General features: G+C 45.6%; 1 protein-coding gene and 1 long non-coding RNA gene across 2 annotated transcripts in view; both read left to right on the forward strand.

Moving 5' to 3' along the window:
* CALCOCO2 (calcium binding and coiled-coil domain 2) overlaps window positions 1–14,016 on the forward strand; it is a 28,705-nt gene that overhangs the window by 13,237 nt on the left and 1,452 nt on the right. The window contains exons 3-12 of the mRNA XM_059147737.1: window positions 719–821; window positions 968–1,101; window positions 2,115–2,240; window positions 5,500–5,588; window positions 6,373–6,442; window positions 7,041–7,163; window positions 7,427–7,513; window positions 10,002–10,097; window positions 12,628–12,763; window positions 13,850–13,878. Coding sequence (XP_059003720.1) covers window positions 719–821; window positions 968–1,101; window positions 2,115–2,240; window positions 5,500–5,588; window positions 6,373–6,442; window positions 7,041–7,163; window positions 7,427–7,513; window positions 10,002–10,097; window positions 12,628–12,763; window positions 13,850–13,878 — 993 coding nt within the window. The remainder of the gene's footprint in view (window positions 1–718; window positions 822–967; window positions 1,102–2,114; window positions 2,241–5,499; window positions 5,589–6,372; window positions 6,443–7,040; window positions 7,164–7,426; window positions 7,514–10,001; window positions 10,098–12,627; window positions 12,764–13,849; window positions 13,879–14,016) is intronic.
* Window positions 8,472–9,342, forward strand: LOC131815784 (uncharacterized). The gene is made up of 2 exons (XR_009347849.1): window positions 8,472–8,894; window positions 9,169–9,342. It is a non-coding gene; the product is annotated as an uncharacterized LOC131815784 (long non-coding RNA).

Here is a 14,016-nt window from a genome sequence, read left to right on the forward strand (position 1 = left end):
CTGACTTTCTCCCCTCTCATGATCTCTTTCACTGTCTCTCTCTCAAATAAATAAATAAAATCTTTAAAAAAAAAAAAAAAAGAAAGAAAGAAAAAGAAAGAAAGAAAAAAAAACTGACGAAAATTCTATAGACTGGACTGTTATCTGGGACCTACCTCATAATCTAAAAACCCTTTTGCCCCTCCACTCCTGCATGCACATGATTCAAAACCAGCATTTTTAAAAATGCATGAGTATAACCAGGTCAGTGTGGGTGACAAGACTGGCCGGGACACAGGAGAGGACTGACCCACAGAGACAGCGGGTCAGAAGGGCTTTCTGATTAAGAAGTTCTAAGAACACTGTTGGGAGAACGTAGTGGGATCAGAGTCACAAGCCCAGAACTGTCTTCACTGTGTTCCCCAGTCACTCACTGTGCTCTTGTCTGAAGTGGTGACAGGATTTTTGGAACCTTCGTCCTGGGTGTCGTGTCAGTTTTCATTTCCTTCTGAGCCAGGTATTCTGAATGGGGAGTATGTGTGTGTGTGTGTGTGTGTGTGTGCGTGCATACACGTGTGCACATGTGTGCCAATTCCTAGTTGTATCATAAGGGACTCATTCTGTTGTATTTTCAACATAAACAAATGAAAAGTAAGTGCTTTTTAAGGAGACCTCGCACAAATAAGGGTTTTCCCTGGAGCACTGTCAGATGCTGAGTGAGAGCCTTCTGTCATTGCAGGTGGGGTGGAAGACAACCCGTGAGTATTACACCTTCATGTGGGTCACTTTGCCCGTTGACCTAAACAGTGAATCAGCCAAACAACAGGAAGTCCAGTTCAAAGGTGAGAAAAATCCTGGATCAAAGGTGTTTGAAGACAGCCCCTAAGACTAATTGAGCTGAAGCTTTCTGGGGCAGATAAAAGACTGGCAGACTTTTAGTTTTCTTAACAGACCTTATTTTGGTTTAAAAATCATTTTGTATTTTCAGCTTATTACCTGCCCAAGGATGATGAGTATTACCAGTTCTGCTATGTGGATCAGGATGGTGTGGTCCGGGGAGCAAGCATCCCTTTCCAGTTCCGTCCAGAAAATGAGGAGGACATCCTGGTTGTTACCACTCAGGTCTGTAAATATCTCACCCCCATCCTTCCTGCCAGTAAGAGTAGTAATTTCAGGATAGGGTGGAATTGGGATCAATAAAGCCTTTATTAAATGTCTTAACAGATACTATGGGGAGAAATGCATACAGTACCCACTCAAACCTACTCAGGAATAACTTAGGAACGTTGAAAAGAATCACAACAATAAGTGGTTCCTCCTTTCTCAAAAGCTGCTGTAACTCAGTTGGCATTCAGTTATTTCCTTAACTTTGCCAGTTGCTTAATTTTGGTCATCTGCGCATATTACCACCACAGTAAATTATAAGCTCCTTTGGGGAGGGACGCACCAAATATGCCTTGTATCTTTCAGTTCTGTCTTTATTTTTTTTCTTAAGATTTTATTTATTCAACAGAGAGCACACAAGTGGGGGATGAGGGAGGGGGAAAAGCAGACTCCCCACTGAGGAGAGAGCCCGATGTGGGATTGAGATCTTGACCCCGTCTGAAGACAGATGCTTAACCGACTGAGCCACCCAGGCACCCCATCTCTCCATTCCGACACAGAGCCTGTCCTACTCTGAGTATTAGATCCATTTACTTACTCAGTTATTTCACAGGACACCCTCTTTCCGTCCAGCACTGTGGTAGGCAGTGAAGAATCAATTAAATCACTTGGTTGTCTTGGCCTCTAGGAGCTAAGTCCATTAGGAGAGACAAACAGTAGTAAGTGTTTGCAAGAAGAATCTACATTCTTCTGTTATTCCACCTTTTAACTCTTTATGGTCTTAATTTTGTTTGTCTTTCTCTCTTGGTAATGACAGGCTCAATGTTGCATTTATATGGACGCGCCTCCATTATCCCCTATCCTACATACTGAGCAGGTGCTCCCATTCAGGGGACACAGATGTCGCTGTTGAGTGGGAATCCACCAGACCCTCAGCATCCCAGCCCATGGGAATGTTCCACTAGAGGGACTTGAATATTTTATCAAGCTATAAAGGGTCAAATATGAATTCATGGGATGCTCTTTCGTAGGGTGAAGTGGAAGAAATTGAGCAGCACAATAAGGAGCTCCGCAAAGAAAACCAGGAGCTGAAGGACAGCTGCGTCGGCCTCAAGCAGCAGAACTCAGACATGCAGGCTGAGCTCCACAAGAAGGAGGTATGGCTGCTAGTGAAACACGAACCTGAAAACAAACAGACAAACAAAAAACATGAACCTGGACCACAGAGGTCAGAACTGGATGGTGTCTCTTATACAGCCTCACCTCTTTTGCTTGTGATCTTACTCTCCTATACTAATATCTTTGAATAGGCACCGTGTTAAAATTTTTATATGGATTACTCTATTTAAACTTTGGATTAGGTACTGTTATTACCCTGATTTTACAGATGAGTAATCTGAGGCTTAGAAGGATACATAATCCCTTATATGGCTAATCTGTGATGGAGCCAGGATTCAAACCAAGCAGTCTGACTCCTGCTTCCTGGTTGCTATGTAGAATGTAATCTCTTCGCTTTGGTTCGCTAGACTGTGGACCTCGAGAGAGTAGAGAGTATAAAAGCAAGGCTGCAGGTTATCCAGACTCTTGGCTACTTCTCTTTTGAAACATCCTTCCAGTTAACAGGTGGTAATTGAGAGTTGATAATGCAAGGAGCTTTAAAGAAAAGAGTCTTCTCTTGGGACTATAAACTAATTACACTGAGGTCGTACCTTTTAAGTTCCAGAACATGCAAACCTTGGCAGTCACCATCTGTAGAGCCCTTGATCTACAGGTGAGCAAACTGAGACCCCAAGGAGAGTGGAAGAGGTCAGGTTAGTGATCACACTGGGCTGGGACCCACTTCTCTTGACTCCCAGACAGACTGTTTTTTAATACGTTGCTGTCACACAAATGCCTTGTGTGATGTCCTCAGCCCTGGGCTGGTTGAGAAGTGTGGGTAACAGGTCCAGGCTACAGATCTGGCCTCTTCCAGGCAGTTAGATAACAAACAGGTGGCAGAGGTACAATTCAGTCTGTCTGTCAAGAACCAGTATCTGGCCACGAGCCCTACAGCTCACCTGCCAGGTTCTAGCCAAGGAATCAGAGGGTCTGGCTTCTCAAGTTAGCTCTCCTACCGACTTGCTACAAGTTATGATAACACAAGCCAGTATTTATTTAGTACCTACTATGTGTACTACTAGCGAGGCACTGTAATTAAGCAGATCGCTTCACTTAATCCTTAAAACCATCCAACAGCTCAGAGAGGTTAGGTGACTTGCCCAATGTTACAGTCAGCTCATGACTTTGAAAGGAGCTTGGATTTGAGCTCAGACTTCTCTGATATTAAAACCCATGTTTTGGGGCACCCTGGTGGCTCAGTGGGTTAAAGCCTCTGCATTTGGCTTGGGTCATGATCTCAGGGTCCTGGGATCGAGCCCCGCATTGGACTCTCTGCTCAGCGGAGAGCCTGCTTCCCTCTCACTCTCTGCCTGCTTCTCTGCCTACTGGTGATCTCTGTATGTCAAATAAATAAATAAACTCTTTTTAAATAAATAAATAAAACCCATGTTTTTTAGGAATTAAAATTAAAAACAAGAATGGGGAAGAAAACCCATGTGTTTTAGAGCCAGGACCATTCACTGGTTAAGAACCCCATCTTTGGAGTCACACAGACTTGTTCTCCCACTTAATGTCTGATGAAGCAGTGGAAATTTTTTAACATCTCTGAACTTCAGAGATTGATGAGCATAAAAGAGAAATTGATGATACTTGTTTTCTGAGAGACTAGTACACGCATGTTCATAACACCATCTTTCCCAACAGCTAAAGGGAGGAGGCAGGTGTCCAGTGACGGATAGAAGGATACACGTTGTTTAGCATGTAGATAACAATGGAATGTTATTCAGCTTTAAAAAGGAAAGAAGTTCTGACACATGCTACTAAATGGATGAACACCAAGGACATTAGCTGGGCAAAATGGGTCAGACACAGGGAAACAAATAGCATGTGATCCCACTCAGGAGGTACCTGGAGTAGCCAGCTTTGCAGACACAGGAAGTAGAGTAGTAGTTGCCGGGAGACGGGTGGGTGGGGAGAACAGGGAGTCAGTGTTTTCACAGGACAGAGCTTTGACTGTACACATGAAAATAGTTCTGTGGGTGGTTATAGGGCCGGTCATACAACAGTGTGCATGTGCTTAATGCCGCTGAACTAGGGGCTTAAAGTTGATGGAAGGTGGGAAATTTTATGTGCATATTCCTACAATTTTTTAAATTATTATTATTATTATTTTTTAAGATTTTATTTATTTATCAGAGAGAGAGAGAGAGAGAGAGAGCAAGCACAGGCAGACAGAATGGCAGGCAGAGGCAGAGGGAGAAGCAGGCTCCCTGCGGAGCAAGGAGCCCGATGTGGGACTCGATCCCAAGACGCTGGGATCATGACCTGAGCCGAAGGCAGCTGCTCAACCAACTGAGCCTAAATTATATTTTAAAAGGATGATAAATGTATAAATCTTAGAGCTAAAAGCAGGGAGTTGTTATTGATGCACGAGGCTGGCTTTGGTACAGAATGGAGTTGGGGGGAAGAAAGCAAATGTGTAGCCCTAGTGCCAGGGCCGCTAGCCGCCTCTGGCTCTCCCAACACTTGAAACATGGCGTTTTGTGATGCACCATAAGCATAAAGGGTATATCGGATTTTAAAGACGTATTATGAAAAAAGTTAAAATATTTCCCTCTTATTTACATATTGAAACAATATTTTAGATATATTGGGTTAAATGTACTATTAGTAAAATTAAGCATAGCTGTTTCTTGTTGCTTTTTATTTTCATATATTTATTTTTTTTTAAAGATTTTATTTATTTAACAGAGAGAGATCACAAGTAGGCAGAGAAGCAGGTAGAGAGAGGGGAGGAAGCAGGCTCCCTGCTGAACAGAGAGCCCAATGCGGGGCTCGATCCCAGGACCCTGAGACCATGAGCTGAGTTGAAGCCAGAGGCTTACCCCACTGAGCCACCCAGGCACCCCTCTTTGCTTTTTAAAATGTGGCTCCTAAACTTGAATTACATATGCAGCATCCGTGAATTTCTTGGCCAGCACCTTTCCAAGAGAAAACCCACTTTATTTCATTTGCTGCTGTGTCTGTAGTGCAGGAACAATGCCTCATATGCACTCCTTAAATATTTGTTTAATGAGTTAATGGACAAATACAAGCTCCAGTGGAAGAGAAATTAAGGTGAATGCATTGTGTGGAGAAAATAGATTAAGAACAGTTTAATATGGAAACACCTTTCCTTGGATATTTCAATCACCGTTGTGTCATGACATTGAATAAGGGCCTGAAATATAGTAAATGCTCAATAAATACTTGTCAGCTGGCCTCGGTACTAAAAAGTGTCTTAGAAATGGTCTGTTCCTTTGATGTCTCAATCTGCAGGAGGAGCTGGAAACTCTGAAGGGCACCAATAAGGAACTGGAACAGCAGCTGAAGGTGCAGAAGGACCACTGGGAGACCGAGCTGCTCCAGTGAGTGATTCCCAGAGCGGGGATCTGCTGTGTTCCTGGGTGTCACAGATGAGATCTCCAGAGCTCATTAGACAGTCTTCCTGTTAAGGCAGTGATAGGTGCGATTCTAGGTTGGAGCATTAATATCCGAATGGTAAGGTGAAGTAACCTGAATTCAGTTATTAATGTGAAATGTCCATTACATGTGGCTTGAGGTCAGGAAGCCGAGAAAGGACTGAAGAAGAATGGATTTTTTTTTTTTAAAGCTGGTGTTTGGGCGCCTGGGTGGCTCAGTGGGTTAAGCCGCTGCCATCTGCTCAGGTCATGATCTCAGGGTCCTGGGATCAAGTCCCGCATCGGGCTCTATGCTCAGCGGGGAGCCTGTTTCCCTCTCTCTCTCTGTGCCTGCCTCTGCCTACTTCTGATCTCTCTCTGTCAAATAAATAAATAAAATCTTTAAAAAAAAAAAAAAAAAAAAAGCTGGTGTTTTGTTTTCTTTTTAAAGATTTTATTTTATTTATTTGACAGTCAGATCACAAGTAGGCAGAGAGGCAGGTAGAGAGAGTGGGGAAGCAGGCTCCCTGCCGAGCAGAGAAGCCAACCCGGGGCTCCATCCTGGGACCCTGAGATCATGACCAGAGCCGAAGGCAGAGGCTTTAACCCACTGAGCCACCCCGGTGCCCCAAACAGAAAGGATTTTAAACTAATTCCACAGCCTTAGGGCCAAGGCAGCCTTCACTCATTGAAGGCCCAGGGGATCTGACCCGGAATCAGCCTATCTTTCATGCAGTCCTCTTCTCTACAGACTGAAAGAACAAAACCAGAAGATGTCCTCAGAAAATGAGAAGATGGGAGTCCGAGTGGATCAGCTCCAGGTGGGTAACGAAACCTTTGCCCAAGTGTATCATCTTACTCTGCCCGCGCTGCTCCGTGAGTTCCGCTGTGGGGGTGCCTAACGGTCAAAGCGCTAGTCTGCAGGTTCACGGAGTTTTCTGTTCTGGACCCCCCCTCCCCCCACACACATACCGTTACTCTTAAAGTCCCGGCCCTCAAGAACTGAATAATTCGTTCAGTTTATATTTATCATGAATTCTTAAGATGGAGCACTGTCACCTCTACCACTGCTTTTCTTAACTTTTTTTCTTTTAGCTACAAAATCTCTTCAAAGTCTTTCTCAAAAGCCTAGAATGAAAAAAAAAAAAAAAAAAGCTGGAATGTAAAGCAGATACCAGCTGAATCACTATTGGTTTTAGGAAGCTGTGCCTTAAAGAGGGGTGTGTTGACTTTTCCTCATTTGAGTCTTGGGCGCAGGGTGTGAGGGAGAGCTGAAAAGTGGGCGTTCTAGGGATATTTGGCAGTCAGGAGTTGCCAAGGAGTACGCATTTCTTTGTGTGAGTGTACATTAAACAGCATTGTTACTGTTCAGTTTTCTTCCTTTTATATCTTGATTATATTCGCTGTTTTTTGCTTTAGGCCCAGCTGTCAACCCAAGAGAAAGAAATGGAGAAGCTCGTACAGGGAGATCAAGATAAGACAGAGCAGTTGGAACATCTGAGGAAGGAGAATAGCCAGCTCCTCCTCACTTTGGCTCAACAGGTAGAGTCACAAACGGAACCAACATTTTTAGGCATTCGCGAGAAAATACGTACATGGTTCTTTGTTTACTCTGTCACATACGCCTACCATTGGTGGCTGTGGGAAAGGTCTCAGAGGAAGCCCTCTGAGATGAGGGAGCTCATGGCTCTTCTCAGAAACCTAGGAAGAGACTTGCCTCTCTCTCTGCGGGCTGCTCGCTCATTAGCTCACGTGCGCGTGCCTGTGCTGGCCCAGCAGTGGTCCTGACATCTGTTTTTGTGCAGAGGGAGCACCAGAAGAAGCTGGAGCAGACCGTAGAGGAGATGAAGCAGGAAGAAGCAGCTGCCAAGAAGAAACAGCAGCAGTTAACGGCACGTCTGTCTTTGGATGGCTTTGTGGGAGGGAGCCTGCGGGAAGGAAGGGATGGGTCTATTTTCAGGTGGCAGAAAGGATAAAAAAGACAGAGGAGAATAGCATTTACCCCTGGACATCGTCCCAGAAGGACAGAGAATTTGTCATTTGCAAAACGTTGAAGGAGAGGTGGCCGTTCCTACTGTGTGATGAATGGCGGAGGGAGATTGAAAGTACTTCGTGACAGGTTGTCCAGTAGAGCCTTGAGCCAGGAATCACCCAGAGTCACCCCTAATCCTTTCTTATCATGGGGGCAGACAAATGAATAATGATAAAGTCAAGCTCTATGGTTAGGAAATATTACAGCAATCAAAATTTTTGTTACAATTAATATAATATTAGCAATTATCATTCTAAATTCTTCCGAGCTATAGTAATGTAGTAGTGAAAGCCTAATTGATAAATTTCTAGAATAGCTTGTTGGAAAAGAGGCCTCGTGGTGATGACAGGTGCCAGGAAGCCCCATTTTCTGAATTTCGCAAGGGTATGAGAAACCCTGCTGTCTGGATATCCAGCTGTTGGGATAAGTCATATCATTCACTCCCTTGGCCATTACTCAGTCAGTTAGAGGCGTCCCTCCCATATGTAAGCTACTAGATACCATCGCATGAAAAAGAGGAGAACAAAGTTAGAAAAGCAGCTGCTCACAGGTTGAGTTTGGCCCCGAGAAACTTGTTATTTAGCCTAGCTGGTGTTTTTCAAAAATCGAATTGGTTGCCAACAACTAAAAATGGGAACACTTCCCATTTTTAAAAAAATGTGTATTTCTAGCTTCTTGAAAACTTGGGGGGCTCTGGCAGCCCAGAGCCCCCATTCCCACACAGCAGCAGTGCCCAGCCTGGGTGGCTGCGGTTCCCTCTAGATGGGCCCCATGTTCTCCCCTCCCCCACTGCCTCTACCGCCGCCCCCCCCCCCCCCCCCCGTGGCCTTCACCTCCGCCTCTCAGCGACGTCCCGGGCCTGGCCCCCCCCCAGCACACCGCAGCTTGTGGCCTCTGCTGTAGCGAGAAATCACTATTTCACATAAGCTGCCGCCCTTCGAAGGTTTGAACCTCCTTGTGGCAAGTAGGGGTTTCCTGGGTTTCCGTGGTCTATTTTTCAAGACCCAGGGGCTCGATTCTTTATTCCTCACATACCCAGAGCGCCCCTAACTGTGAGGATTGTGTATCTTATGCTTTAGGCGCCTAGGAGCAAGAAAACAGCAGTGGAGGAGCAGTTAGTACAAGAGGTGGAGCGCCTAAAGGCAAAGGTAGAGGCCGGGAAAGCCTGTTTCTTAGAGAAGTACAAAGAGTGTCAGCGACTCCACAGGCAGATCAGGCAACTCAGGGCGGCTGCGCAACTGGTAGGTGCCAGAGCTCAGGGGGCCCAGGAAGCCAGGGGTGTGAAGGTCTGCGGTTCCTAGACCAAAGCCCGGAGGACTGCCCACCCTCATTGAGGAGAAACACTTCTCTTCCTGTTAAAAAGAGGAGGGATGAAGTGTGTGGCCAGAGACCAATCTGGGGGTCCCCGGAAGTAGAGGCCCCAGTCCAGCCATGGGTCTCAGGGAAGGTGGTGGTAACCATTGAGCAGGTTTCTGTGCAGACTCAGATAGCCCTTTCTTATTTCTGCCTTTTGAGGAAGTGAAGCAGGACCCGAAGAGCCAGCAAGAGCCCATGGGGATGGGGAGCCGGGAGCCTGCAGTCAGCTCTGTCATCGGGTAGCCCCTCTCGCATTCCTACCTCAGGGTCGGCTAGAAGCGCACAGCAGTTTGGGCACCAGCGTTCAAATAAAAAATCTTGGAAAAAAAAAAACACCACAACTAGTAGGATTAGCTTAAGTGTGTCTGTGAGGTATGTGCACGTGTCTGTCTGTAGGTAGGAGATGGGAAGCACGGACGCATGCCTGCCAAGTGTGGGGTTTATGAAGTTAGGTCCACCTGTCACAGCGGGACGCCCAAGACCTCAGTCCAGGGTCCTTGTAGCCTTGGATAAGCGCCTTCCGAGGTTCCTTGTTCCTCAGTGTTCCTTGAGTCCAGATGCCTGTCCTCACTGGGAGGACGTCCCATCAACTTAAGTCCCTCACGCTACATTGAGTGAGGTGTTTATTCCAGACCAAGATGCGGGTTTCCATGGTTGGGTGCTGTTCAGTAGGGCTCCGGTTAGCCCTAATTCTGATAAGTCAGTCTTGGGGCTTTTCCCAAGTCCGTCTTTATGACTTTTCCCCTCTTTGGTCACTTTCACTACCAGCTTAACCAAAAGACATCAGCATCTCTGATGCCGAGCCAGGCCTTCAGGCATTTTGTTAAACCATGGCATCACCTCCGCTGTGCGCCCCCACCGAGCTGCCTTCTCCCCTCCTCAGTCCCATCACGTGGGGAAACCAGACCCTCCGCAGGCCCCTTGTGGTACCCCACCCTGGATCCAGATTATAGTATGTGAGCCTAATCCTAACTGGTTTTTGTTATTGACAGGATGAGAACTCGGGCCTGTCAGAAACACTGAATGAGAACAAGATCGTATGTAATGTTCTACAGAGAGAGAAGGAGAGATTGGAAAGAGAAAACGACGTGAGTGTGTACAACAGGGTAGAAAGTCCAAGGTGTTTTGTTCTGTTTAAAGATTTTTTTTTTTTAAAGATTTTATTTATTTTTTTGACAGACAAATCACAAGTAGGCAGAGAGGCAGACAGGAAGAGAGAGGAGGAAGCAGGCTCTCCATTGGAGCAGAGAGCCCAATGTGGGGCTCGATCCCAGGACCCTGGGATCATGACCTGAGCCGAAGGCAGAGGCTTTAACCCACTGAGCCACCCAGGTGCCCCTAAAGATTGATTGATTGATTTGAGAGCGAGTGAGCATGTGGTGGGGAGGAGCAGAGGGAGAGGGAGAGAGAGAATCTTAAGCAGATTGCACGCTGAGCACGGAGCCCAGTGCAGGGCTCTCTCTCACGACCCTGGGATCATGACCTGAGCTGAAATCAAGAGTCGGCGGCCTAACTCACTGAGCCACCCAGACGGCCCTAGAAACCCCAAGGTTTTAAGGAGCAGGAGGAGGGTAACCCAGAGATGTGGTGATTAACAAGTTAAGTAAAAGAGCCCTTTCTGGGACTGTGGGTGAAACCGTTGCTCCTATGAGTAAATTTAATCTAGTCCTCATCTACCACGAACCCTCTCTTGGTTCTGTAACTGAAACTTGTTTGTCCTGGCAGTAGTCAGCTTGAAAGGAACACCTTGACGGAAGATCTATCTTAATTCATTTTGCTCTTAACTCCCCGCCTGTAGTAAGTATTGTCTTTGTAGGAGAATATCCGACGTCATTTCTAGGCTAGCTGAGGGACCCCTTTCCTTCTGCGTGACTTTTTCCTTTTCTTCTGCTTCCAGACCAGGGTAGTAGTGACGGCCTGTGCCTGCCCTGGACCCGTGGCCGGCTCCTAATAAAATGCTCTGCGTTCCTTCCCTCACTCATTCATACATCTCTTCATTCATTCATTCATTCATTCATCCAGGCAGTATTTATCTTCTGCTGTGGGTTAGACACAAGCTATTCTTGGCTGATTGAGGATGATGGCAGCAAATAAAGAAGCTGCACCTCGGGACGCCTGGCTGGCTCAGTTGGAGAAGCGAGTGACTCTTGATCTCAGGGTTGTGAGTTCAAGCCCCATATTAGGTATAGAGATTATTAAAAACAATAAATAAAAACTTAAAAATAAAACAGTACTTAAAGGCACTTTCCTGCCCTTGCATAAAGTCAGGTGTCCCAGCACTCTGGCTTATAGCTCCTAGATCTGCACCTGCCACGGTTCTCCAGCTTGCCCCTCTCTCTAAGCCTTCAGGGCTGTGCCTCCAAGTGATCATCTCTGGCTTTGATTATGTCATTTATATCGATGCCTTTCAGCATTATAGGGGCCTTAGGAGTCTGTTTCCGTCATCTTCATCCTCTTGATTTAGATAAACAGAGCTTGACTTTGAAATCTCTATTTTCGGGCGCCTGGGTGGCTCAGAGGGTTAAAGCCTCTGCCTTTGGCTCAGGTCATGATCTCAGAATCCTGGAATCCCTGCTCAGCAGGGAGCCTGCTTCCTCCTCTCTCTCTCTCTCTCTCTCTCTCTACCTGCCTCTCTGCCTACTTGTGATCTGTATCTGTCAAATAAAATCTTTAAAAAGAAAAAAAAGAAATCTCTATTTTCTGGAATAGTCTGATGGGGCGGTGGGAGGGAGGGAAGAGGACACACACAGTTTGCAACAGGGAGGAAAAGAGCTGATATTTGAAAGCTTTGTTAAGAGCTATAGTAAAGCCCTCTTAATAGAGATGTGAAGAGGAGTTTACTTTTTTTCTAAGAACTTTTGGGTCGCCTGGGTGGCTCAGTGGGTTAAGCCGCTGCCTTCGGCTCAGGTCATGATCTCAGGGTCCTGGGATCGAGTCCCACATCAGGCTCTCTGCTTAGCAGGGGGCCTGCTTCCCTTCCTCTCTTTCTGCCTGCCTCTCTGTCTACTTGTAATCTCTGTCTGTCAAATAAATAAATAAAATCTTAAAAAAAAAAAAAAAAAAAAAAACTTTTAAAGCGCAGTCTGTCCTCCATGTAGCTTATTCTGTCTCATTCTCTCATTCCCCCCCCCCTTCCTCCTCTCACTCTCTCTGTTGGTATATCCCTTTGAAAGGATAAAACACGAAGAAGGGAAAATTGTATCAGATGAATATTCCATTGTGTAAGACAATTATCCTAGGAAAGAGACTAAAAGAAGCATTTTGCTCTCAGTAATGTGCAGCAGCTTCGCCCTTGATATAGGTCCTGCCCCCCTCATCTGTGCACACAGCGTTTGTACCCCATCTCGGTTGGTATGTATTTAGAGACTTAAAATTCTTTTTTGCAATTAATCGAAACAAAATTCAGTATACACTTAAATTCAAGTGTAAAGAACTCAGATCTTCCTAGTGCGGAGGCTGCTACTTCCCCTTTAGAATTACGACTTGTCGGTTCCTGGGATTCTCCAGCACCACACTGTTCATGGAGAAGTACCTGTAACGGGCATCCCCTAGCCAGTTGCTTGTGGCCCTCCTTTGTTGTTGTCTTCCAACGTGTGTCTCTAAACATTCTCTCCCTAGCTTTTGAAGAGGGAGAACAGCAGATTGCTGAGTTACATGGGTCTGGATTTTGACTCTCTGCCCTATCAAGCGCCTACTTCGGATCAAGGAGGTGCTGGACAAAACCCAGGACTTGTCTATGGAAACCCATATTCTGGTAAGGCAACTGCCGTTGGAGCTAGAAGGCCCTTGCCTGCATCCCTTTCCCCCACTAATTTTTTTTTTCTTTTTTGTGGTCTGAGATGCTAATTAAGACCAGTCTCATTGTTAAGACTTGCTGGGCAGAAGCCGAGGACCCAATAGAAAGATTGCCAGGCGAGAAGTGTTAATTGAGAAATAAATCTGAATCTAGAAGACGCAAATCAGATCATTCGCCTAGAGGCAGCAGACACAAATTGAGTCCCGTGGCTATATTCCAAATATATAAATCAGAGAAATGTGTCTATGTAGAAGATATACACATACAAAGCTGAGGAAGCTAATTAAGGTTTGGAAATGGAAGCGTAAGAGGTGGGGTATGCCGCCCAGGAATGGGCAGTTAGGGCAGCCTCTCGATGGCCTGACCCAGGGTAGCAGGAATGTGCCCCACAGAGAGCCCGGGGTGGTTTAGAGGACAAGAAATGGGGATGAAAACTAGTCTTGTCACTCAAGGATGGAGGGTCAGATTGTTCTTGCCAGGGACAAGGGAACAGGGAACTTTCCCTCTTTTTTGTCTCCAAAAGTGGTAGAAGACCTCGTGTCCTTTTCTTGGACAGTTTAAAGGAGTCATATTCTCCTTGGAGTCACAGTCAAATCTTTACAGCAGGCAGGAGTATACATTTATTTTCTCTTTAAAAATATTTTTAAGCGTTTTCATTTAAAATACCAGGTTATGTGGCTTCAGTCCTAAAATCTATTCTCAGATTGTTTTCTTATTCTTATTAAATTGTGACTTTTTATTTAAATCTCATTTTGCCCATACTGAGAAGAGGTTGGGTTTAGGTTTTTTTGTTTTTTGTTTTTTCTGATTCTGTAGCATACACATGGCTATCAAAAGTCTCATTTCATTATTTTTTCCTCTTTTCCCTTCAGCATTGACCTAGATCCCCTCTATCAGCAGTTAATGGTACACAGAGAGAAAGAGTCAGAGGCAGTGGGGAGAAAGGGAAGCGAAGGGGTTACAGAAACCAGCTAACAGATCATAGCTGGAGAATCCAGGGATGGTATTTCTCTCATTGAATGAAACCTTTTTTATGATCCTCAGGTATCCAGGAAAGTTTGGCCCCAGGCCTGGTAAGTATGCGAATCCGGAGACTGCCCACATCAGATCCTTGAAAAGTGCCCCTTCCTGCTCCAGTTCATGGGAGAACCATAGGGAGACTGGTTCATTTTGATACTCCAGAAGTCCCCTGGATCAGCTGGGTTAAACCT

This window comes from Mustela lutreola, chromosome 15 (assembly GCF_030435805.1).
Source record: "Mustela lutreola isolate mMusLut2 chromosome 15, mMusLut2.pri, whole genome shotgun sequence".
Classification (NCBI taxonomy): Eukaryota; Metazoa; Chordata; class Mammalia; order Carnivora; family Mustelidae; genus Mustela; species Mustela lutreola.